Raw genomic sequence first — 24,662 nt, forward strand, 5'->3', positions numbered from 1 at the left:
GTCGGCAGATGTAGCGACTGGTACTTGGGCACCGACCGCCGTAACCGCGAATATAAGCGAGACATAGTTACTGGACTAATCATCCATTTTGGTAGTAACACGCGCGTGGCAGTCGGGCCGCCATACTTGACACATGAACAGTTAAGAATCCTCATAGTAAGTGCAACACCTGCCCAGATGCAGCAAACTATACTACTAGCTCACTAGCTAACAGAGGCTTTGAGGTTGACTGAGGAAGCTACAGTTACGACGGGGGGGGGGGGCTTGGGCTGCAGCAGAGTTCGAGAATGATGAAAACAATCCGGATATCCCTGAGGAGTCAGATCAATGTCCTTCTTAACCAAAACGACCGAGGAAGCCTTTTTCGAGTAGTTCGTCCACAATGTCCATAATCCCTCTCTCTTGAAGTGTTCTCCTATATGGAGCCATTCTTGGGATTTGTGAACCAGGCTTGATGTCTATCTCAAGGTACACTTCCTTCTTCTCTAGTCCTGCTTGTGGTGGGTCATTTCTGACAGTCTGTCAATATTTCTTTTGCCGACTAGGAGGCAGAGATGAGAAGGGCTTTCGAACTTTCCGTTTGTCTGTTCTCACCCTCCTTTTCGCTATCGATTACTTGAATCTCTATAGCCCTTCGAGAGATCTGTGGGGTTTCTTCCGATGTGATGGGCAAATTAATCAGTAAGCGAGTCGTTTCAATTCTGCAAGAGCATCTGGAGCATGTGAAAAGCCGGGCAATTCTGAGCCATCACTGAGTATCTCAAAATATTTAAGAGTAAAATCTCGAAAAAGGCGGGCGTGTGGTCTAGTGGTATGATTCTCGCTTTGGGCGAATCTTCGGAACACCGAGGATGAAAAACGTACAAGCATGTGAGAGGCCCTGGGTTCAATTCCCAGCACGCCCCCGTTAATTTTTCCTTCCCTAGTCATCTAGGACCGGGTAACGGGATATCTTTGGCACTCGGAACCGAACCCTTGGCGGCTAAGTGGGGATGAATCGTTCGCGATCAACAAGGTTCTCAATATCATCTCTTCTAGTCAGTAAACTATTTGGCCGTCTTCAAGCGGCTTTGGTATACGGAAAACCACGTTGCGCCTGCTGCAGGTTTGAGGTCCGGACCAGAGTCTCTTAGCAATGACCAACTAATCTAATCGACTATTTGACGGACCAAACCACTTTTTGGCACACTTTGACTGTCTTGCGAGACGCTGTGCGTAAGTGCGGTTTTGGTTCACATTAACACTGGTCGGAAAAACCTTAGTATGATAGGCAGGATTATTTGATTAATCGAGAAGTAATAGACCATGGAGGACCATGGTCCTCTTAGAAAATGGAACAGCTGCAAAGATCACCTGCTGATCCCTGCCACTCCAAGATCAGGCATTACGAAGCTTCATGTGTACGATTTCGACAATACCCTGTATTGCAGCCCGCATCCGAACCGCCAGCTTTACACCAAAGTGCTTTATGACACATTGTTCAATTCGTCGACCATTCTCGATGGGGGCTGGTGGTCAGAGCCCAGTTTTTTGGAACAGTCCTTTAGGGATATGCTTAATTCGGATGAAGAACAGCAAGCGCAGTACTGGAATCAAGAAATCATTAAACTGGCACAAACTTCCTATGAAGATCCGCACACCATATCTGTTGTTTTAACTGGCAGGAAAGAAGTTTATTTCCATGACATCTTCAATGAGATGTTTAGCTCTTTTGGGAAAGCTTTCTTCAATGCAATCTGTTTGAAGAGAGCAAATATAAGTTCAACTACCGCTGAATACAAGATATCGTTGATTGAAGATTTTCTGGATCATTACAAATCCTTGCAAGAGCTCATTGTCTATGACGATCGCTTGGCTCAGGTTAAAAAGTTCGAGAAGGTGTTCGGGAGAGACAAGGTAATACATGTTCAGCCAAGCTTCAAGATGCTGGATATGTCTGAGGAAACTCGATTGGTTGGTCAAATTTTTCAGAGATCAAAAATGAAAGAATGCCTCGCCTGGACTCCCAAAGCAGCGGGCTTTATATTAGACTACTCCTCGCATAAGAAATTGGTCCGGTGGACGTTCAACTTCTTCAGAAAAAAGTATAAGATGTCTTCACTCCCCCAATGGCCCACATACATCCCATTGACATTTGAGTCCGACCTAGAAATCGCGAGGATCTGGTCCAACAATGATCTAGTAACCGTACAATCACAAGACAAGGTCAAACAAATTTGCGACAGTTTCTACTCGCAACCAAACCTTCAAGGCGAGAAAATGTTCCAATTCGATGTCGTTAAGATGGGATACTCCGTGACCGACAAGAGGCGTAGTAAGGTCACTATTTTCTACAAGGCCATCCCTGCGGACAACGCCTATGTTTCTTCCACGTCCCAGACCATGTTTGTAATCAGTACCGAGGAGGAGACAACCAGGAATCCATCGATAGCCATAGGTGTTAGATGGGCCTCTTTGGACAGGCGAATTAGGGTGAGAACCTGTTTCGGACACTCCGAGAGACTGACCTACGTTGCGAAACCCTAATACAAAATAGAAAAGATTGTGAAAGGAGTACAGCTCAAATTCAGCCCGAAGTAAGAAATCTAGCGGACCAAAAAGTGTCGAGCCTGAAGTCCCCTTTCCATAGAAGTTATTATCAGCACAATTTGGCTCTGTTGGACAATGGCAACCGTCCATCAGGAATTTGACATATGTGCTAAGAAATATCAGAGGATATGCAATGCAACTTGTCAAGTTTGTCCGCTGACAAGCATGAACAGAATTGTTTCCAATGCTGGAAGTTACTTCTAGAGTTGCTTGCTACTTTCCAGCAACGGAAGAGCAGATTTAACTTCTGCAAAGTCAAGAAATGAAGATTCTTTTAAGCTAAAGCTTGAAGTATTCGAGAAGAGATCACTTGCAACGACATATCGATGATCAAGTATATGATTCAGCTAATCCAGCTTACGCAGGCGCTGAATTATCATATATTAGATCTCAAAACTTCTAGATGACTGCTCAGCGGTACCGCAGGAGTGTCTCTTAGTTCAATTGAGAAATCATTGTAAATTAATAATGTTGAGCCATACTGTGAAAACTTCCGTTTGAACGAGAAAGCACAATTGGCAGTTAAGTCACCAGTGAGGTCTGAGACGTGTCTTCTGAATCTTACAAAGCACTCTCAAGCTTTCTTCATTCTTGTTGTTAGTATAACCTTCAGATCATCGAACTTGTCGAACGCGAACAAGAGACGGGTCTAACTTTCAATCTTCATAGTAGTAGGAGTCGAAGGCGGACATCAGTCGGTATGGAGGCATCGAATTTGCAGATTTATTGGCACGAATCGCAGCCCATTTACAGTCTTTGCTTCCAACCAAGTCAAGATGCGAAACCCAAGCTGGTAACTGCGGGAGGTGACAACAGGATACGAGTGTGGCATTTGAACTTTGACGAAGTATCTAAGAATAAAATCGATACAATTGATTATCTATCCTCTTTGAATCAACATGAGCAAGCAGTCAACGTCGTGAGGTTCAACCATAGTGGAGATATTTTAGCTTCTGCGGGCGACGATGGCCAGCTTCTTCTTTGGAAACTAAATGAAACCAAAATCAAGGAGTTTGGTGTAGACGAAGCGGAATTCGAGGAGTTCAACGAAACCTGGAGTGTTTGGAAAAGATTACGTTCGGGCGGCGGTGGTGGAGCATATGAAATTTACGATATTGCTTGGTCACCGCAGGATGAGTATATTGTTACGGGTTCAATGGACAACTCCATCAGAATCTTCCACGTTACTAGCGGGGAATGCATTTCCCACCTTACGGATCACAATCACTACGTACAGGGGGTATTTTGGGATCCGCTTGACCAATATATCATCTCTCAGTCGGCAGATAGAGCCGTTCATGTCTACGAAATAATACGAAGTCAAGGTCAAGATGATAAGTTACAGATTAAGTTGAAAAATAAGATCATGAAATGCGAGCTTCCGCAGTGGCAAAAGGATACCGATCGTCTGGATTTAACCAAGACGAAGCTGTCATTCTTGTTCCATAATGAGACTCTTCCATCATTTTTTAGAAGACCGGCTATTTCCAGCTGCGGTTCTCTCTTTTGCATCCCTGCTGGCATTATGAAGAGCGATGCAGGTCCAGAAACTGCAGGCTCATCAGATTCAAACAGCGCAGTATATCTGTACACTAGGGCGTCAATTAAAAGCGGAAGCAACAAGCCGTCTATGTGTTTGCCCTTCCTGAAGAAACCTGCTATTGCCGTTTCATTCCATCCGTGCCTTTACGAGCTTTCCCCGAATAATACCAGTTATTTGAAGCTTCCTTACAAGCTTGTGTTTGCCGTGGCAACCTCCAATGAAGTGCTAATTTACGATACGGAAAATGTCAAACCGTTGGCGATCGTTGGAAATCTGCATTATACTCCGCTAACAGATCTTGCGTGGTCACCAGATGGTAATCTGCTGATGATCTCCTCAACGGACGGCTTCTGCTCCTACATATCCTTCCACGCTGATACTTTCGGCAGAAGAATCAGTGCAGAGAACAGCGCTAGGCTTCTCGCTACTTTTCAATCTTCTGAAACGTTGGAGAAACCCAAAGGACCTTTGACGGCGGCTACAAAGGTCAGCTCTGGCGATATCGTCAACATACTGCCAATAAAAAGGAAGGATTCAACACGGGATAATAAGCTCACGAACGAATCGGACGACACCAACACGCAAGATGACAAGGGAAAACGCAGAGTTCAACCGACCCTTGTAACATGAAATAGCTTTCGTAGAGCAAAAGTTTTCCTAAGCTAACATAAGCTACGGGGTTTGGAAATATCACAATGCAGTATACATTATCGTGATCTCAAGATAAATGCTAAAAATGACGTAGTAAAACATTCAATTTACAAGACTTCTCAAGCTCTCATCAGTTTCTAATCTCTTTTCCAGGTTCCTCCTTGCTTGCCAAACCATAAACTTCTTCCTCGCCTCGATATCCATGTCTTTGACATCTTGCCCGCTGAGGTCCTCGGAAAGATCCACGTTGAATTTCTCCAGCAGGTTATCTGGTCTTATGTTGTCTTTCTTCCTTGGATCACCGTGATCGACGGTGCCCCTTGGAGATGCCCTGTTTGCCGGGGTGGCCCTGTACCCAGGCGGATAAGGAAAGTCATCGCCTCTTAAAAATCGCTCAACGGTCTCTTCTACTGATCCAGTCTGTTCCAGACTGTATCTGATCTGCTCGACGTGCAAATGGGGAGCCAGGCTCTGAACCACTTCAATCATATCAGGAGTCACGGCTCTTCTCACGCGGCGGGTGGCAAATTGCCGGCTTGATTCTGTTGCTTGCTGATGCCCAGCATTGGCCCCTCTTGTCTGGCCAGTTTCCTCACCGGCAAGCTGCCGAGCAGAAGGATGCTGTTCCGCCTGCGTAAACCATTTCAAAAGTATGAAGCCAATTATTATAGTGACCAAAAACGTTACAGTAGACTTATCCATCACAAACGCCTATCTAAGCAGTAGCTAACTTGTCTCAATTGCGTCTGTCAATCGCTGTACTGTTCATCTCCCTTGTAGATGGTACTGCTTAAACAAGCTCCCTCGTGCAGCGTGACCCCCATTACTATGAGAGAAGCTAGCAGACAAGCTATACGCCTTGTATACGGATATTAACCTTTGAATTCCATTCTGAACCTTCTTTTCTGACTCTTGACCTTGTAGATGAAGTGCGGTATGCACTCTGTCTCCTTTACGGTGTGCGACGTGAAGTGCTTCTTGACCTCGGACGCCAGATCCTTCTTGAAAACCCTGGCATTCTGCGACCCCGGGCGGTTCTGCTTGTACGAGTGTGTCTTGGAGCCCAAATCCGATCCGAGAAGATAGCCTCTGAGCGTCATGTTGTCTGCCATCGGTATGTGGTAGTGGTCCTTGTAGCGGCGCAGAAAGTCATCTGAGTAGGACTCGAAATCTACGGGATCCGGCTTGCGCGTCAAGCTAGGGTGATTGTTTGTAATGCTGGTCCTGACCAGCTCCTTGATGTACTGCTGCTGCGCCGCAGTCAGTCTTTGTTTAACGTTCGAACGGGAGCCGGTGCTGGCGGCGGTCGCCGCGGCATTCACGTTTGTCGATCTTGCCCTGGACTCTGATTCACTGTTCGAATTGGTATTTCGTGCCATCGGTTCGATCCAAACAACCTTATCTGTTGGTACGTCAGTAGTCTTGCAGTGTAGTACCCTGCGATAGCATTTTTCTGCACTTTATATACAAGTCCGCCTTCAACGAAATTACGATGCTACAAACCTTTGATAGTTGTCGTATATAAGCGCCTTCACCTCATCCAGTTCGCCCAATCGCAGCACTCTCGCGAGCTGCCGGCACGTATATTCCAATTGGTCCTGCAGATCCTCTTCGGGTTCGATGTCTACCGGGAAATCGGTCTCGGTCAGGATGCATCGGGGAGGAACCAGCTTCAGCAGCTGTTCTCCGACATCTTCCGTCCTGAAGTTGATGTACTTGGAGACGCTGAGAAAGAGCCGGTCCTCGGGGAACCGTCGCAGCCAGCACTCCGTCAGCGTCTGCGGCGACCCCGTGTACGAGTGCAAACACACCCTGACCTCCTCGCAAGGCAGAATCTCCCTCACACAGGTCTCGAACAGCACGCCGTGGCACCTGACATCGTGAATCGAAACGGGCTTCCGGCTCTCGCGGGCGAGTCGGCAGAACCGCTGAAACACCGCCATCTGGTGCGCCATCTTCACTTTAACCCTCGACAACGGCGCCTGCCGCTTGCTGTGCACATAGTAGCCGCTCTCAGGCAGTCGGAACATCCTGTCAAGTCCGATTTCCCCCACCACATCGACCTTAGACGGGTCGAACTCCCGCGAAATGTACTCCTCCATCGGCACAGGCTCCGGGAGCCTTTCCAGCAGCGATTCGAACGCGTCGTCGTCCTTCCACTCAAGAACAGACTCGTAATGAGACCGCTTGTCCGTCTCGCCCAAACTGTACAGGTGACAGTACCACGGATGGACGCCAAACCCTCGCCGCAATCTGCCAGCGTCGCCAACCGTCTTCAGCCGCTCCCAATCAAATCCATTGTTGGACATCACACATCTCAGCGTCGGTCCCTCGACGTCTAGCTCTCCATGCAACTCATCTCCACTGCTCACATGGCAATGCGCATCCACGAATCTACTCATCTAGCCAGCAATCTGCCACCAGCATTCCTCGTGATTCTCGAGCTCTCTGATCACGGCTTCTTCTTCTTATTCTTGTTCTTCTCGTTCTTTCGTCTTCTTTGTTCTCACTAAGGGGCATCCGTTGACCTTAGGTGGTGATTGCGCAAGCAAGGCCCCTTATAAAACGGGGGTTTTGGAAAGAATGGCAATAGCTACTCCCTTCATCGAAGCGTATAAGCGGTGTCAATCAGCTATAAGCAGTAGAGATCGCAGGTTTTACAAGACGAGATCGGTCGGTCTTCTGGTTTGTCGAGCATTGATATTGATAGAGTAAGACAGAGTTAACTAGGTGAGAAAAAATGGCGATCATTATAGCTTCCCTTTTCCTGCCACATCAGCCGCAATTCGAGCTTGAGGGACCGTTGGACGAGAAGCAGGGGCTTGTCGATTCGAACTTGGTGAAGATCAATGAATCTAGTGCTAGTTTGGGCCGGAAAAGGGCCAGTTCGGTGCATTCGAACTCGCCGTTTACTGGGTACGACGGCAGCCAGGAGCTTTTGAAACCTGCGGATGGCACTCGATCTAGAGTGGCCAGTCCCGCTCCAGGCGGCGGAGTTAGACAGGAGGAGTTGTTGAGCTCGGAGAAGTTTATGAAAAGCCTGACTGCACACGGAACGCAGGCGTCGACACCGGCGAATGCGGTGGTTTCGGGATCTCAGAGTGGTTCGGCACAAGAGTTTTTCTCGAACAAGGACATCGTCTCCCCCTTTGCGTCCGTGCCGGGGTCACCGGGCTTGGATGCAGCCGGACCGGGGGCGGTGTCACAGGATAGCACTGCCAACTTGCTTAAGAACGTGAATAAGTCGTTGCTGTACCAATCGGTGTTGAACAGCGCCAACACTTCGCAGTCGGCGCTCGAGGGCCGCGCTAAACTCGACCGCAGATCGTCTTCGGGCACCGTGATCACCCCGAAGTCGAGAGCTGTGCCAGACGTGCATTCTGCTGTGGTGGATTTTGCCAAGGTCAAGCAGCAGCAACAGAGCTCGTCGCTTCCAGCGATGAAGCGGGTTCCCAGGACGGTCTCCATGAACAGTGTGTCCGCAAAATCGGGTCCTTCGCATCTGAAGTATTCTCAAATGGCCAAGGATCTGGAGAACACTTTCTCTGATGAAAGTTACATCTCAGAGTCCGACTCGGAGGAGGTGGTGGCCAATGGTTCTGAGTCCGATCTCGAGATGGAGCAGGAGCTGCACTACCATGTTCCCAAATTCGGCGGATACTCCAACAATGCTAAGCTGAGAGCTTCTCTCTTACTCAGCTCCCACGAGCTCTTTGGGCGTGTTCCCTGGAAGATCGTTCCTAGTCTTAAAGGTAACGGTGCGCTAAGAAACGCTGTTCAGAATGCCACTGCTGAGAAAATCATCAAGGATAAGGTCACTTGGGTCGGCACGATCGGTATTCCAACCGATGAAATCCCAGAAAATGTGAGCAGGCAGATTTCGAAGAAATTGAGTGCCGAATATAACTCAGAAGCTGTGCTCACTGACGATGTGACCTTCAAGGGCGCCTACAAGAATTTTTGCAAACAAATACTGTGGCCAAGTCTCCATTATGAGATTCCCGACAATCCAAATTCGAAGGCCTTTGAGAACCACTCATGGAACTATTATCGTCAATTGAATCAGCTATTTGCCGATAAGATCATAAGTACTTATAAAGCCGGCGATACTATATGGATTCATGACTATCACTTGATGCTGGTTCCAGAAATGGTGAGGGAAGCATTACCACACGCCAAAATTGGATTCTTCCTCCATGTCTCATTTCCTAGTAGTGAGGTATTCAGATGCTTTGCCCAAAGAGAAAAAATACTTAAGGGGATCCTGGGTTCCAACTTCGTTGGTTTTCAAACCAAGGAATACGCAAGACATTTCATGCAAACCGCTAATAAACTTTTGATGTCTGATGTTATAGATAATGAAATCAAGTTCAAGGGAAAAATAGTTACGGTCCACAACACGCCTGTTGGTATCGATCTCTTCCGTTTGAACTCGCAGCTCAAGAACGAGAGAGTGCTGCAATGGCGCCAACTCATCCAGGACAAGTGGAAGGACAAGCTACTCATTGTTTGCCGCGATCAATTCGACCGTGTTAGGGGGCTAAAAAAGAAGATGTTGGCCTATGAGAGGTTTTTAAAAGAAAATCCCGAGTACGCTGAGAAGGTAACGATGATCCAGATTTGCATTGGGGCTCAAAGAGACGCTGAATTGGAACGGTCGGTCATGCTTGTCGTTGACAGAATCAACTCTCTTTCTGCAAATTTGAGTACCAGTCAACCAGTGGTGTTCCTGCACCAGGATCTGGATTTTGAACAGTATCTCGCATTGAGTTGCGAAGCCGACATGTTTATGGTTGATCCTCTAAGAGAGGGTATGAACTTGACTTGTCATGAATTCATTGCCTGCTCTGAAGAGAAACACGCCCCCCTATTGTTATCAGAATTCACTGGTAGTGCAGAGATATTGAAGGATGGGGCCCTCTTGGTCAATCCTTGGGACATCGAAAGTGTGTCACAAATGATCAAAAAGGCTTTGGAAATGCCACCGGAAGAGAAAAGATTACGTTGGAAGAAGATGGTCAAGAGTGTGATCAATAACGATTCTGATAACTGGATCACAACTTCATTGCAGGATATTAACAACTCGTGGGAATTCAACAAGGAGAGATCGACAGTGTTCAACTTGTCTGTTGACCAAATCCTAAGCGATTACAGGGAGTCTAAGAAGCATCTATTTATTTTCAAGATCTCAGAACCCCCAACTTATAGAATGATCTCCATCTTGAACGATCTAAGCGCCAAAAACATCGTATACGTCATGAACTCCTTCTCTAAAACCACACTAGAGAGTCTTTACAGCCGTGTTGCGAACCTTGGCCTCATCGCAGAGAACGGTGCATACGTCAGATTGAACAATGTGTGGTACAATATCGTGGAGCAAGTTGACTGGAAGAGCGAAGTGGTGAAAATCCTGGACGACAAAGTGGAGAGATTGCCTGGGTCCTATTACAAGATAGCCGATTCCATGATCAGATTCCATACCGAAAATGCTGAGGACCAAGACCGTGTTGCCGGCGTCGTCGGCGAGGCTATCACCCACATCAACACTTTGTTTGACGAAAAGGGAATTCACGCATACCTACACAAGAACATCGTCTTTGTCCAAGAACAGGGTCTTTCCTCCACAGCGACTCAATTTCTGCTCAAATTCTACAACAGCAGAACCGACGCCTACGATAACAGTTCCATGCCGGTGACGCCGGCCGATATCGGCTCCACGGCAACCACCCGCGGCGGCTACTTCACCTCCAAGGGCAAATCCCAGTACCACGTTGATTTTGCCTGCGTTACCGGTTCCTCCTCTCCTGCCATCGAACCTATTTTCCAACTCATTAAGGAAGAAATCAGCAGGGGCACCTTGCGCTTCGGCTACAGCCTGGTCTACGATGGAGCCACCTCCACCTACGCTAAGGAACACGTCGACGGTCTCAATGGACTGTTTGCGATCCTCCAGGACATCACTAGGACTCCACATCGCTAGTTAATACCACTTCCACGTGACCAATGAAGGTCCGGCGTTGGTTTATATATATCATCATGAACGACATTGAAAAATTTTTGCGAACTGTGATTGCCGAAGATGATGAGAGCTAAAGTAGTGCCAAGGTGGAATATAACGGTTTGGCTGATCTTCTATCACTCTGTTGAGTAATTATTGTTGTGTCATATCTAAGGTCTGGTTATAGTCGTTAATCAAAATGGGTAAGAAGAACACCAAAGGTGGTAAAAAGGGTAGAAGGGGAAAGAACGAAAGTGATGGTCCAAAGCGTGAGCTGTACTACAAAGAGGAGGGTCAAGAATATGCTCAGATTACCAAAATGTTGGGTAACGGTAGAGTAGAAGCTACGTGTTTTGATGGCGTCAGGAGAATGGCTCATATCAGAGGTAAGCTGAGAAAGAGAGTTTGGATGGGACAAGGTGACATAATCTTAGTTTCTTTAAGAGATTTCCAGGACGATCAATGTGATGTTGTTCATAAATATAATTTGGATGAGGCCAGAACGCTGAAGAACCAAGGCGAGCTGCCTGAGAATGCGAAGATTAACGAAACCGATAACTTTGGTTTCGAATCCGATGAAGACGTCAACTTCGAGTTCGGTAACGCAGACGAGGAGGAAGAAGAAGAGGACGACGAGGAGCTTGACATTGATGACATTTAAACCAATTGGTACTGGCACTTTTTGCGCCGTATCATACGCATGGACCTTACAAAACACATATGTAAAAGAATTCTAATTTATACAGATTGAACCCGTTAATCATCGAAACGGCGTGCGTCTAGGTCCTCCAGCTCTAGCTGACTGAAGACCCAAGATACTCTCGTGCTCTTATGCATAGGCAAATCGAATTTTCATACCATTTTTCAAACCTCCATGCTCTTTGAAGACGCTGTCTAACTACAACTAGCGATAGAACTGTGAAAGCTAGTAAGGTCGCAATACAGCATTGGTCAGCCAGCATGAATCAGGATGCTCGTGAATCGATCGAGTCTATAAAGGATTTACTCCTGAAGTATAATCCTTCCAAGATTGGGCCTGATAATCAGGAAGAAGTGCTGAAGCAGTTTGTTGAATGTTGCCAGGAGCTATTTGTCTATTTCCAAAAGAAGACTGATGGCATCTCTGATAGTCTAGCTTTGCTAGCGACCGATACCTTCTCTATATGGGTTTTAAGGACAAGCCAAGTGATCAGTCACAAGAAGATCGACACGAGCGGCTACATTAAGGTTGTCAAAGACGAGATTCTTACCTTTGAGGGAAGCACTGTAATCTTCGAATACGTGGTAGATTTTTGGAAGAATGGCAATCCTGCATTCATAAACGCTTTGAAGAACTTGTTTACCAAACTGTTGCACCTGATGAGATTGATTCATCCGCGTACTGAATGTGACAAGCTTTTTAGTTCCTGGCTGGACAGAACATTTCAAGTTCCTTCGGACCTCGCTGTACAATATTACTTAATCGAGGCCTTAGCGGAAGAGCTGGATCTCTATCCGGTTCTGCAAAAAAGGCCAACTTTCGTCGATGAGTCACTACGTCTAATGCAGTCAGACATTCTCTCCAACCCAGTTGGCAAAAGTCTATGCAAGATTCTGACCAATGCGTTTTACAATCATTTTGGCGGAGATCTGTCGAACCTTCCAAGCTGGCTCGGCTTCTGGCAAGAACCGGTAATATTCCATTTAAGCAATCAAAAATGCAGAAAATCCATTGAACTTTATATCCTGCAACCTATGTTCAAAGAGGTGCCTCCTAATGCGTTTAGGGCTTTTGTTAAAGGAATCCCACGTCACAATCCGTCAGTCCTGTTGAGCGTGATCAGAGTCGGTCAAGAGCTGGGCATTGAAGAAGAGCCCTTCCACAATGACAGGTTAATTCCTATAGACATGATCGGAAGCTTCCTCAAGCTCGACGAATCCAAACTTGCCGCCTTTGAGCTGCTGACCTTCGCCACCAAGAAATCATCACCGATACATTCCAACATTTTTCACCTGATTAAAGAAAACTTGACGATATTCTTTGTCGATACACGAATCGAGGTGAGGAACTATTTTTGCAGCTCCTTCAAGCACTTCATCTACCGCATAAGGGATTCTGCACATTCTTTGCATAAAAGAGCTAGCAGTCTGAAAAGGGCCGGCAAGTTTCCTGCTGAACAGAAAGCGAAGTTTGGATATGTACAGGAATGTCAATCATTTTTAGAATGGTTATTGGGATTTCTAAAATTACAAATTTGCCCCGGTACTCAATATCAAAGAAATGATGTGGCATTGAAACTGTTCAATATAATCATCGAGAGCGGCCTAGACGCTTCTATTCCCGCGAAATATCTGGATATGAAGAACCCAAGAAGCTATCCATTTTCAGTGCCTATTTTCAGAGACAATTCTATAGTGAGGTTGTTGCTCGACTGTTTGGCAAGCAACTTTGCAGATATCCGCCAAATGGCGAAGATGTTGTTGCTGCAGGCCCTTGAGGGTTCCGATTCCAGTATTTTGAAAAAGAGTATCGACTGGAACTATCTAAAAACTCAGGCCGATTCTCTTTTGCGGCAGTACCAATACTCTGATATCGGGGCAGCACTCGAAAGTACTCGGTTTTGCGCAGCGCCAGATAAAGTGGCATTTGTGGAAGGAATGATCGACACTTTGCATGAAAAAATCTGCAATAGCAAGGAAGATTTCCTTCGTCATATCCACGAACCAATAAGTGGATATTTAACTTCACTCACACTTATCCTTGAAGACAATCAACTCGAAGAGATAATAACCGGTCCCATAGTTGAGAAATGCATTGAAATTGTTTTGATTAATTGGAGTGCCGTGAAGCATGTAATATGCCATGAGTCTTGCGAAGATAATCTTTGGATGATGTACCCGGATGGCAATATTGACGCCCAACTCGTCTTGAGCACTGCTTTCAGGACGACGAAGGAATCATCTATGTTGCTGCGTGTCCTGCTTTCAAAATATGCCCTTTCTCCAGACCAGTTGATTGTCATTGGAGACTTCCTAATAAACCAACTGTTCGACATCCGTCACAGTGGTGCATTTCAATCTGTCACACCAACGTTTTCAGTGCTATGCCTTAGATGCAAGAAAGAAAATGCCAGTCAACTGCTGGAATGGCTTAGGACCGTATTGGAATCTGTAGAAGTTAAAACTCAGAATGTTACTAGAAGATCAGGAGGCATACCACCCATGCTTACGGTCATTTTATCAGCAGAGTCGGGAAAAGAGCGTCCACTACTGAAATACGCTTTTGAGCGGTTGATCAAGATTGCATCAACGGCAATGGAAGAGCATCAAGACAAGGTAGATCTTCCGCAGGTTAATGCTTTTAACTGCATTAAAGCAATTTTCACTGAGTCAAAACTGTCGCAAGCTTCTGAGCCATATACGCCTGCAGCTCTTTCTTTAGCGCTAAAAACTTTCGACTCCGATACCTGGGCACTAAGGAATTGCTCTATAATGTTATTCACTTCGCTGCAAAACAGACTTTTTGGCAAGAGCGGTAAAAGCGTCAGTGCACGCATGTTCTTCACCAGGTATCCGGGTATTAGAGAAGATCTGCTTGAAATCCTGCGACCTGCATCAACAGTAACTAAAGACCGGTCGCAAATCGAGTCAACATTTCTCGTATTGAGCGTGTTACTTCGCTTAAAACCGACTCCTGGATATAAAGGGCTCGATGCGTTCAATAGCGAAGTAAAGAAGTCATTAGAAAGCAGTAACTGGAAAATTAGAGAATTGGCAGCCCGTTGTATATCCTCCTTGGCTGAGAATCCGATCGAGATTTCAAGAGAACTTGCCGATAGGATGAATATTAAGCACCAAAATAGTCTGCATGGTTATTTGTTAGCAATAAGTGAGATGATTCCATCTTTGAAAAGTTTTAATAATGAGCAATTATCAGGTTTGATCGAGACACTGCATAGGAAGTGCAATGAGCTGCTTGGTCACAACAAGTGCTTCCTAACGGCAAAGTTGTACATATCATTGATGGGAAACATTCTCGAGTTCATTGATGATGATATTTTCCGAGATCAGCAAGACAGTCTCCTCAACTACATTACTCAGTTTTTCAATCAGCACTCTCGGTTGTATACAATCAATGGAAGTAAGCAAATCTGCCTAGCTGCTGCTCTTGAAACATTATTCAAATATGGCGAAGGAGAGTGCGTCTCAACGTTACTCGAGCAAGCTATATGTTCACCGTTTTATGAGGTTCAAGAAGTTGCTTTGAGATTTGCAATGAACAGCCATAAGAACATGCCACACATAACGAAGACTTTCATTGATTCAATCATACGGCTAGCGAATGATGAAGATATCGCGCCCTCGGTACGTTCTCTGAGCCTGAGAGTTCTGAAGAACTTAGATGAAAAAACTGATTTGCATCTGCTAATGGACATAATAGAAAAACCTCCGAGTGAAGATCTACAGGTGGCGGCGATCGAGTCGCTTGGTAAAAATGTCACCCTTGATAATGTTGAGATTCTAGAAAAACTATCTGAGCAGTATTATGCCGATGGCCAGCCAGTGGATTTCAGAATTGCATGCTTCCAAAGTATGATAGATTACCCAGAGGTTTCCAATAATGTTAGGTTGCTTCTAATTCTGAATCAAATGTTGAGCGACGATGATGAGGATATAAGATTAGCAGTTGCTTCTTCTTTGAACCGAATTTTCCGACTTACTGGGGACTCAGAAACTCTGAACCCGGTGGAAACGTCACGTATGCTGTTGACGCGAATTGTCAAGCACTTTGATGTAAAACTTGTGGCAGAAAATGTCATTAGAATTTTGAAAGAGTTCTTTGAAGGCTATGATTTGTTTGCGCCCGAAATACGTGGCAACTGTGTCTTTGAAACTGAAAAGGATAACCAGTTCAGAAATGATTTTGAACTTAATCTACAATATGCTAGGCTTCTCCAGATAACTGGTTACGATGATCAATTCGTGCATTGGCTTGTGGCCCTGAAGGATAAAGTCATCGCATATCTCCATGCCACCGGCATGAGAGACGGCCCTTTTGGCTGGGTTAGCAGTGGGGAGGTGTTTTCCAGGTTACTTCTTCTGCGAGCTTTATTGGCACTGATTGGTACACGCCATATACTCAACTTTGACCAGGTTTTGATAGATAGCAGAATTCATCCTGTCATTCTAAATCATGAATTTTTAGATTCGATTAATCTTTCCACAGCCAGATTAAATGAGATGAGTTTGTCGTGACAAAGATATTGGTGATCTGGCTGCCCACACCTCTCCATTGTTTTTTTGGAAATAGAGTGCTCAAGTGACTAGAAAGATTAATTATATTGATGTACATTATGATGGCGGCTTTACTTTGCGAGCTCAGGACTAATAGTATATCTCCAAAAGACAATCTACTATTATGGCGGCTCTGAGAGCCGATCTGGTTTATTGAAAGAAGTCTGATACGTCGTCTGTATAAAATACAGGTCTAAGATAACACGATGTTCATTGGAGCCGCCGGGCTTGTACTCATCAGTATATACATGTATATATTATGTTTCTAAAGATTTCTGTCATTCAGAGTCCTCGTACAAGCTTTCAGTCACTGTTGAGATATTGATTGATATTTTCCAGGACAGTTTAATAAACAGGGCAGGATATCTCGAAGCAACTCAGGGATAAGTCGTTAGATCAGAAAACGGACGGCTTGTTAAATATTTTATTTATCTATAAGACTAATTACTGTGTGGAAGCACGACTTGGATCTAAGCTAGCTGGCCTCCTCTTTATGCATTTCAATTCCACCATTCGATCACTTATCTGGACTCCATTCAACTTCCATTTCCAACATCCGATTATGTTGCACATAACCGTCTCATACTTGTCAGACAGCCGCTGACCAATCTTGGTGTCAGACCATTATTGGATCTTGATTCTTCGTTATCGGATTACACGATGATCAGACAGCATTCTCGGGTCCTCTCGATTGTCTGGTTCACTTGCTCGTCATCTTGTTCATGGCAATTATCCTCTGGCAGGGCAGAGGTTAAAGAACCTTAACTAGGTTTAGTTTAATCAGTTTTTAAAAAAAATGTAAATTTTGAGACTCCGTGGCCAAGCTGGTTAAGGCGTGCGACTGTTAATCGCAAGATCGTGAGTTCAATCCTCACCGGGGTCGTAAAATTTTTTTTTCAACAGTTCTGACTTGACTTACTCTGTTTATTATCAACAATTGAATCTTGACCTTGTTACATCTCCACTCGCACCTTGAGGAACTGATCTTCCTCGACTCTAATGTTCGCCCTCAAATAAAGGATGCGCCATGGTTGAAAAGGATCAATTGCTCACCATTCTCTCAAAAACTTCATTCTTTCTGAATCAAAATGACTTACTCAGTTTAGCACAAACTTCTAGAAAGTTACATGATAGTTTGGCAATTGAAAAGCTATACCACAATATTACTGTAACTAGAGATCCTGTCCGTCGCTCAGATTTTTGGTTTATCGATTGCGGTAGGAGCTATCTAAGTGGCTATAGGGCTCTCAAGAAAAGTGCCGATCAGAACGATCTTTTTCTCTACGACAGGATCGAAAGGCTCCTGGAATCTCGACATTTGCGTCACCTTCGCCAACTGGTTATTCAGGATTCTGTCTTTCAGGACCGCAAAACTGGAGATCCGCTACTGCGACAACTGCTTGACAAGGTCATTGATCTGGATCAGGTTGAGCTGCTTGATATTAGAGATCCGCTGCTGTTCCATGAGTATAAAGCAAAAATTTTAAATCTGAGCAACCTGAAAAGTATCAGACTTATCGATATTGCGTCTATTGAGAGGACGAAATCGCTGGCTGGCCTGACTTCAATAGAATGGGCTTTACAATATCCTTCAATGCCTGATAAGCCTTTGCCCTCGCATGTGGTTGAGTTTTTGTCAAATAAGCTCGCGAAAGCTGAATTGATGTTTGATAATGCGGAAACTTCAAGTTTACTGCTCATTTCTTACCTGCATTCGCAAGGAGTGAAGTGCAGTTCTTTAAAGTCATTGAAGCTGAATCACGTACATGGAAAAAACTCGCATGATAGACACTTGCACCAGATAGAGTTTGGACATCTGGAAGAAATGGTGAACTTGCAAACCTTGCAGAAGTTGGAACTAGGTCTATCCTGTGAAAATGTTGGCTGTGGATGTGTCGATGATTTTCTTCAGGATCTTGCACCACGGCTGCAGTCACTGAAGGAGTTAGCCCTGATTGAGAAGTCAACTGCCGTTTCGACCGACCATCAGGCGAAAGAAGACTGGGACATTATGATCAACAAATTTCTTCTTCACATACCGGATGTCGGAGCAAACCTGCGGAAACTGAGTATCAGACACCAGACACCATTGAATGGACTTTCAGATGACAGTGTTCATGGCAATTATTTCCGCAGAAGAACTCTGTATGAGACTGTATTGCCCAAGTTGAAATCGTTACAAACCCTTATTGCGCCTACGATGCTACAGTCTTTGAGTGCATACGAAGTCCTCGTCTGCGACTTGCTCTGGAATGGTTGTCAGTGTGACTACTGCGGTAAAGTTTTACCCATTTTCGACCAGTATATAATGAATCACCAATATTACTCCAAGGAAAGCGGAAGATACATGGATGTTATACCAACTGTCTTCTTTGCCTATGCCGGAGATTTTCTGACTCACAACTCTATGGATCTAGTTGAGTGGGACTTGGAGGCTTTCAACTGCTGTCTCTTTTACCGTGCTTGGGACTTACATGGTTATGAGGCCCTACACCACTTCGAGAACTATGATTGCTTGTTCGACGAGTCAACCTTTCATCCTCTGTCGGTGGTGATTACCCATTTCTTCGACAGTTACATGGACTCATTGGTGCAAATACTACCAAGCTTGAGGACTGCACTGCTCTCTGGTATCTACTATGCTGTTGATAACGAATCGCACAGCTATGAATCGGTTTATTCATGAATTTATGAGATGCGTAAGATGTTATTGAGTATGTCCTAAACCAGCTTCTGCAGTCTTTGGCATTACTTTAGCCATCCTGCTGGGCGTTCATATAGTTTGACTATGGTTTCTTAGCTAGTGCCGACGTCAGATCACCCATCTTTAAATTGTATATTTTCAGCCAGCATATGCCATACTGGGCGGCTAATCTTGGCGCTTGAATACAACGACCACTATTTCTGGTTGTGAAGCAGACGAAAGAAGGACAAGTAAATACTGCTTGAACTTTGACGTACGTCAGGCTTGATCTACAGCAGAAGTACGGAAGAGCTGTATAAACCACCTAGCCTTCGGTTTTAGGTAAAGGCTATGTCCAAATGGAAGGAGATATCATATGTCGGTCAAAGGCACTTAAGAATCACACAGAAGACCTTACACCTCTGCGATATAGGTCACGAACAGCAGGGTTCTACGGTTTAAGAGTTAGATGGGAGGACGGCTCCGATGCTTCATGATAATCAAAAACTATCAGAATGGCTAGCTGTTAAGCTTGAATAAAGGTCCGAGAGGGCTCCTGAAGCGATTTTCTCGGTTGCGATGGCTGTTGGTTCTTGTCAATGCTGCATGCCATCCTATGAAGGCTAACAAGAGGAAATAGTGAATTTTAGAGATGAAACCAGATTCAAGAGCCCCTCCGGAACCGTTCTATCGTTCTGAAAGGGCCTGCTCAGTCTCCAATTTGCAGTCAGAAGAGTTGTTCCTATATTGGATCATGAACAAGCTACGCGGGTCAATTTTTTTCATACTACTCATAGATTCAGACACTTACAGAAGGCCTGGAAGGGTATATCTGGTGTATTTCCCATTGACAAAGGATTTTAAACTCCCGTTTGACTCCTGTAATTACCATTTGCATTTTCCCTTTCCTTTTGAGCTTGTTCTACAAGTCTTGCTGGTCCTGCTACATAGGAACCAGTTGTTTTAGAACCCGGCTCATCGCATTTGACACTAAGGTACTGTCATTTCCGCATCATACCCATACCTTCGCATTCTAATAATACATGACCCGCTCACGAGCGACATGCTACGAAGAAAGCCGTTTTTATGCCCTACAGTACGAATATTTCATCTGTTTGAAGCTGGCTGGACTGTGAGCCAAACGCACAGGTACTTTACATGCTTACGATCAGCAGAACGAGAGAGTGAGGACGACATTGCAGATTGGGTCAAAGGTAGTCTATATGAGCCAATTCCATCGCAGCATTTTCAAGTGCCAGGTAGTAATCATGGTGGTTTTGCTTCAAAGATTTTGCACCCGCCTCTGAAAGTTGTGTCTGAAGAGTCCTATCTCAAAGAATGGCACGCGAGATTTGTTGAGGCCGATCTCAGGACTGTGAGCCTTGTGCTTGAGGGTATCCGAAATAAGACCATGCTTTTCAGTTTGCCTCACCTGATGACTCTTCTGCGATCACTGCACTCGATCAGAAGATATTATGAGATTCACGAAATATACTGTGTCCTTGAGGACTGCGCTTCATTTATCAAAGACGAAGACACTTATCCAAACATCAGGCAGGAATTCCTAAAAATAGTTCTAAATGCTGAAGATATCCTGGGTAACTATAAGCTATGCGAAAGTGTTTTCTCAGAGTATATTAAATTACCAACGCTTGAGCGCTATAGCATTTCCATAGGACTGAAATCGTTTCTGCGGAATGACAATCTGCAGCTTGCCAAACAGTTCTTTATCCAAATATTAGAAAATCCGGAGACTTTTCCAATCACAAAGACAGAGTTTAAAATGTTCTGTCGTGAACTGAGCAATTTACAAGATCTGGACTCGATGATGTTCATTTTCAAACTTTGGGTGAAGAAAAGATGTATGCGAGATGGAAGTATAACTTGCTGCGATCTGGACTATGAAACCCTTTCTCTTTTTCATCGATTATTCATACAATCTGGCGATAGAAAAGGCCTCGAGGAGTTCTTGGAGCATGAAGTTGTCAAGAAGACTGGCTATCAGGCAGATGTTGTTTTTCAAATCACAGAATTCTGTCAGAGTCTACATCAAATAAAGAGGGAGAGCTCCTCTGTAGAAGACGCCACGACAAAGAAAATTGATAAATTTCTTACAATCCTCGAGGGAAGGCCCATTGATCGCCGGCACTTTTGTCTTTCCGTGCTTGATGCATTAGTTATGGGGGACGATTTCAGCAGTATAAGACATGTTATCGAGAAAGTTCAGCAGGACAAAGAGATACACCTGGATGGATCTTTTCATCTGACTATTGCTAAATTCTTCGTTAGACATGGCATGCTTAATCAAATGGTTCAATATTATTCTGACATAGTGTTAAATCGAGCCGCTGGACGGATACGCTTGAAGATCAGTCACGTTGAACAGTTATGGGATTGTGCGCTACAGGCTTATCCGACGCTTACAAGAGAAATAACCAATGAGTTGAAGGTTATACTGACCAAAAAGCAGTACATCAGGGCGTTCCCGCAACTTCATCAAGTGCTTAAACAGACTTCGAAGGTAAGAAAACGAAAAGTCATGGGCGGCGAAGAGCATTTTAAATCAGGCTTACCTCAAGTTGACTACGAGAGGCTTAGGAGGTTTGAAAGCTTTATCGCCAGCCATGATATTGCTAGCGCGACTGACACCGCATTAGAAAGTTTGAAGCGAGGTACAAAGCCTCACTTTGACTTCTATCTCTGTGCAATACGAGAATGTCTTTCTTCTTCTCTCCCGAACCTTGCCAAAACTTTGAGCGATATGCTTTCGAAGCGTTACAAAGTACCCCTGAAGTTGAACATACTTTGGCTTAGATACGACATTGCGTCAAAGTATCAATCGACCATATCGCAATCTGAAATGCTGTCATTTCGAAAGGTCCCTCTGCTGGAGGCTCAGCTGGCAGAGTTTGTGCGGTTGCACCGAGAATCCCTGAATTTCCAGAACTACCTACAACTTTCACAGATTAGCATTCTAATTCGCGATTACAACCACGCAGACATATTGATCTCAGAGGCAGCCAATCTTATCGACAAACGAAGCAGGCAGCAGTGGCTCATGTACTATATGACAGCATTGAAGATTGCAGCTCGTCTTTATAGAGCTGACGATTTCCTGGCATTATTAAGAGCATGGAACCAAAACGGCGATGCAAAGCTTGTCACTCGCGGTTGTATCAGGCAGGTTAAGGCGTACCGGAAGCTGTTCGAGAAAAGAGCTGATCGCCTAGCTGCCGTTCACAATGCATCTCTCGCAGACATCTCGAAAGAGATTGAGCTGCTAGTCGAAAAGCACGTCTTTTTCAAATTTGAAGGGCTGAACGAAAGTCGTAAGTTATACACCCTTCTGCAAAGATGGTTAAGTCAAGAGATTAAAGAGCTCTTGAGGATTGAACGCAAGAGAAGGAAAACCTTAACCTCTACTGCATATTCTGATAAAGCATAGATTAATGAACCACTTGTATATACATATCATCGAAGTACAGGTAGCAAGACTCTCAGATCATTCACACCCAAGAGTGCTTATTGAGCTACATTGAAAAAGCGAAAAGAGCCACTTGTTATGACACCCTCGATGAATGTATTGGAAGCTGGAGAATAGCTGAATCGATAATAGCCACTAGGTGACCGATTCATAGCATTGTAGAACAAAGCGACGCTTTTGGAAAGTTTCATTGACAAACCTGATCTCATCTGTTAGCTCACGCAACCAACGAGTTGAACAAGCAAAAGGGCTTAAAAGGCGTTGCTGGACATAGAACTAGGCCATGTCATCCTCTGGTGATACTACAGGTGTAACGCCTCTCGCAGAGCTGCTCTTTCGCAAAAGTGAGGAATGTCAGAAAGAGGTTCTCCTTAAGGTGATTGACTCTCTGATATGTTCGATCTGTCAGGATTACATGTACGTCCCGATGATGATACAGTGTGGTCATAACTACTGCTATGGCTGCTTGTCGGCGTGGTTCAACAGCAATCCGGAAGAAGAACTCAGCTGTCCCCATTGCAGAGGAAATGTGGTTAACATGCCCTGTTTGAATAGCGCACTACAGCAATTACTGCAGACCGTTATAGAGGCTTCTTCAGCTGGGAAGGGGGATAAAATAGACGACAGCAAGCTCAAGAAGGTGTTGGATGCCAAGAAATTATGTGAAGACGAGTACAGAAAGGACTTTAAAGGCGACCAGCTGTTCAGAGGCGTTTTTCGGAACACTGCTGTTGGTATTGCAGATGAGGAAGACGATGGAATACTTAGGTGCAGCAATTGCCACTGGGAGCTCGAGGACGATGAAGATGATGTCTGCCCGCACTGCAACCTGAGAATCAGGAGCAGAGCTAGACCAGCTCGCGCATCTCCCTCCGAAAGCGAGGAGGAATACGACGCAGCGCTGGAAGAACATCTGGAGAGTCAATATCCATACCTTGATGGCAGTTGGTTTGAGGAGACTGGTCGGGCTGCTTACAGCTATGCCGCGACTATTGCTTCGCTTGTACGCGGCCGTACTGCTGACGAACTGTTGGAGAGGTGCTACAACTCGGAGCCTTCACCTATCTATAGGGACCCGCACTTCCCGCTTGTGTTTGTATCTTTCTCGCTTGCTGACGGGACTGTCGTCCACTTTCCATCATACATCCTTTACCTGTCCCTAGTGAATCCCAGAAAGGGCGAAAGGGAAGCCAGAGCTATTTCCATTCTCGAAAGACTGCAAAATGTTGAGCTTTCGCAGCGAGAAGGCGCAATAGATGACCTGCTTTCGCACTATTCGGACTTTATTAGGGAACACGTCGTGTCTCCGGCGCCCTTCCAGCGTGAAGTTCGCAAATATGGCGCCTTAGCAACCAAGTATGAGACGCTAGTACGCGAAGAGTTGGAGAAAAGCCCCAGCGAAGACTACTCATCGCCCAGCGCCTTGTCGCCGAGCGGCTTGGATGAATACAACTACCCATTCCTTGTCGAAAGAAAGACGACGAAGGGCGAAAGGCTGGTCTTCCCGTCGTTCTCAATCTTTGTCAGAGCTGACCCAGAGCTGACAGAGAATGAAAGAAACCGGGCTCTACCGCTTGCGCGCCGCTTGGAACAAGCCGTTATTAACCGTGGCGATTTCTCCCAGATGGCTCGTACCACCTCGCAGGACGAAGAGTATGATTCAGTTAATGATTTCATAGCCAGCGATGATGACGGCGTCACTGACGGCATCGCGGACCTACGAACAGGCAGCGGCTCGAGCGAAGGCTCAACCGGCGAAGGTCCAGACAGCGAAGATCCAGACAGCGACTACTTCGAACACAACGAGGGCGACGGGTACGTTTCCGGCGACAGCCTGGACGATGGTGATCACGCCGTCCGCACAAGACCCGAGTTCAGCGACCAGGACTCCGGACAAGAACAAGACGAACAAGACAACGACGAGGAAGACGACGATGAGTCTAGCAGAGTGCGCATTCCTCGCAAGAGGAACCGCGCCATCGTCGACATCAGCGACGATGATTCTGCTTAAAGCGAACTTCATCGCCTGTCGGAGCGAATTTCTCGATTCTGATTGGCTGCGCGAGGTCTCTTACTGGAGAACCCGGTTTTAGCGGTCAAGTTAGAAGAGAGAAAAAACTGTTGAAGTATTGAACTTTGCAGTATTTGAAGAGCTGTACCATTTGAAGAGATCGAATCCAGCTACACAAATCAGCACAGTATGTCTAACAGAATCATTGAATTGCAAAAACTATTTCAAAGCTCCACCAAGCCATTGTGGTGGAGACATCCAAGATCCGCATTTTACCTATATCCGTTCTACGGTTTGATGGCTGTTGCTGTGGTAGCCCCATTGCTGTACATTCCTAATGCTGTTCGTGGCATTAAGGCCAAGAAATGAATGCATTTACTGTGAGTCGTTTTTTATATTCGCCATATCCATATGATTGATTGAACCCGG

The 24,662-nt window shown here is 45.3% G+C and overlaps 12 protein-coding genes and 2 non-coding genes across 14 annotated transcripts; 11 read left to right on the plus strand and 3 right to left on the minus strand.

Moving 5' to 3' along the window:
- The first annotated feature begins 794 nt into the window (after nucleotides 1-794).
- On the plus strand, nucleotides 795-905 carry HG536_0Htrna5P. Its single transcript has 2 exons — nucleotides 795-831; nucleotides 869-905. It is a non-coding gene; the product is annotated as a tRNA-Pro (tRNA).
- Nucleotides 906-1,305: 400 nt separating this feature from the next.
- On the plus strand, nucleotides 1,306-2,526 carry HG536_0H00810 (uncharacterized protein; the record flags this gene model as incomplete). The annotated part of the gene is made up of 1 exon (XM_037285484.1): nucleotides 1,306-2,526. One exon carries the CDS (start codon nucleotides 1,306-1,308, stop codon nucleotides 2,524-2,526), a length of 1,221 nt encoding a protein of 406 aa, XP_037141380.1.
- Nucleotides 2,527-3,289: 763 nt separating this feature from the next.
- On the plus strand, nucleotides 3,290-4,762 carry CAC2 (Cac2p; the record flags this gene model as incomplete). Its single annotated transcript, XM_037285485.1, has 1 exon — nucleotides 3,290-4,762. One exon carries the CDS (start codon nucleotides 3,290-3,292, stop codon nucleotides 4,760-4,762), a length of 1,473 nt encoding a protein of 490 aa, XP_037141381.1.
- A 123-nt stretch (nucleotides 4,763-4,885) lies between these two features.
- Nucleotides 4,886-5,485, minus strand: CUE1 (Cue1p; the record flags this gene model as incomplete). The annotated part of the gene is made up of 1 exon (XM_037285486.1): nucleotides 4,886-5,485. The coding sequence occupies one exon, from the start codon at nucleotides 5,483-5,485 to the stop codon at nucleotides 4,886-4,888; it is 600 nt and encodes a 199-aa protein (XP_037141382.1).
- Nucleotides 5,486-5,655: 170 nt separating this feature from the next.
- On the minus strand, nucleotides 5,656-6,162 carry SAP30 (Sap30p; the record flags this gene model as incomplete). Its single annotated transcript, XM_037285487.1, has 1 exon — nucleotides 5,656-6,162. The coding sequence occupies one exon, from the start codon at nucleotides 6,160-6,162 to the stop codon at nucleotides 5,656-5,658; it is 507 nt and encodes a 168-aa protein (XP_037141383.1).
- A 108-nt stretch (nucleotides 6,163-6,270) lies between these two features.
- HG536_0H00850 (putative endodeoxyribonuclease) lies at nucleotides 6,271-7,185 on the minus strand (the record flags this gene model as incomplete). Its single annotated transcript, XM_037285488.1, has 1 exon — nucleotides 6,271-7,185. One exon carries the CDS (start codon nucleotides 7,183-7,185, stop codon nucleotides 6,271-6,273), a length of 915 nt encoding a protein of 304 aa, XP_037141384.1.
- A 338-nt stretch (nucleotides 7,186-7,523) lies between these two features.
- TPS3 (trehalose 6-phosphate synthase/phosphatase complex subunit) lies at nucleotides 7,524-10,763 on the plus strand (the record flags this gene model as incomplete). Its single annotated transcript, XM_037285489.1, has 1 exon — nucleotides 7,524-10,763. The coding sequence occupies one exon, from the start codon at nucleotides 7,524-7,526 to the stop codon at nucleotides 10,761-10,763; it is 3,240 nt and encodes a 1,079-aa protein (XP_037141385.1).
- Nucleotides 10,764-10,980: 217 nt separating this feature from the next.
- Nucleotides 10,981-11,442, plus strand: TIF11 (translation initiation complex factor eIF1A; the record flags this gene model as incomplete). The annotated part of the gene is made up of 1 exon (XM_037285490.1): nucleotides 10,981-11,442. One exon carries the CDS (start codon nucleotides 10,981-10,983, stop codon nucleotides 11,440-11,442), a length of 462 nt encoding a protein of 153 aa, XP_037141386.1.
- Nucleotides 11,443-11,741: 299 nt separating this feature from the next.
- Nucleotides 11,742-16,016, plus strand: TRM732 (tRNA methylation protein TRM732; the record flags this gene model as incomplete). The annotated part of the gene is made up of 1 exon (XM_037285491.1): nucleotides 11,742-16,016. One exon carries the CDS (start codon nucleotides 11,742-11,744, stop codon nucleotides 16,014-16,016), a length of 4,275 nt encoding a protein of 1,424 aa, XP_037141387.1.
- An 848-nt stretch (nucleotides 16,017-16,864) lies between these two features.
- Nucleotides 16,865-16,938, plus strand: HG536_0Htrna7N. The gene has a single exon. It is a non-coding gene; the product is annotated as a tRNA-Asn (tRNA).
- Nucleotides 16,939-17,082: 144 nt separating this feature from the next.
- ROY1 (Roy1p) lies at nucleotides 17,083-18,741 on the plus strand (the record flags this gene model as incomplete). Its single annotated transcript, XM_037285492.1, has 1 exon — nucleotides 17,083-18,741. The coding sequence occupies one exon, from the start codon at nucleotides 17,083-17,085 to the stop codon at nucleotides 18,739-18,741; it is 1,659 nt and encodes a 552-aa protein (XP_037141388.1).
- Nucleotides 18,742-19,801: 1,060 nt separating this feature from the next.
- PET111 (Pet111p) lies at nucleotides 19,802-22,183 on the plus strand (the record flags this gene model as incomplete). The annotated part of the gene is made up of 1 exon (XM_037285493.1): nucleotides 19,802-22,183. The coding sequence occupies one exon, from the start codon at nucleotides 19,802-19,804 to the stop codon at nucleotides 22,181-22,183; it is 2,382 nt and encodes a 793-aa protein (XP_037141389.1).
- A 322-nt stretch (nucleotides 22,184-22,505) lies between these two features.
- On the plus strand, nucleotides 22,506-24,233 carry PSH1 (ubiquitin-protein ligase PSH1; the record flags this gene model as incomplete). Its single annotated transcript, XM_037285494.1, has 1 exon — nucleotides 22,506-24,233. One exon carries the CDS (start codon nucleotides 22,506-22,508, stop codon nucleotides 24,231-24,233), a length of 1,728 nt encoding a protein of 575 aa, XP_037141390.1.
- A 189-nt stretch (nucleotides 24,234-24,422) lies between these two features.
- Nucleotides 24,423-24,602, plus strand: COX7 (cytochrome c oxidase subunit VII; the record flags this gene model as incomplete). Its single annotated transcript, XM_037285495.1, has 1 exon — nucleotides 24,423-24,602. One exon carries the CDS (start codon nucleotides 24,423-24,425, stop codon nucleotides 24,600-24,602), a length of 180 nt encoding a protein of 59 aa, XP_037141391.1.
- Nucleotides 24,603-24,662: the final 60 nt, after the last annotated feature.

The sequence above is a fragment of the Torulaspora globosa genome, chromosome 8 (assembly GCF_014133895.1).
Source record: "Torulaspora globosa chromosome 8, complete sequence".
Taxonomy (NCBI): domain Eukaryota; kingdom Fungi; phylum Ascomycota; class Saccharomycetes; order Saccharomycetales; family Saccharomycetaceae; genus Torulaspora; species Torulaspora globosa.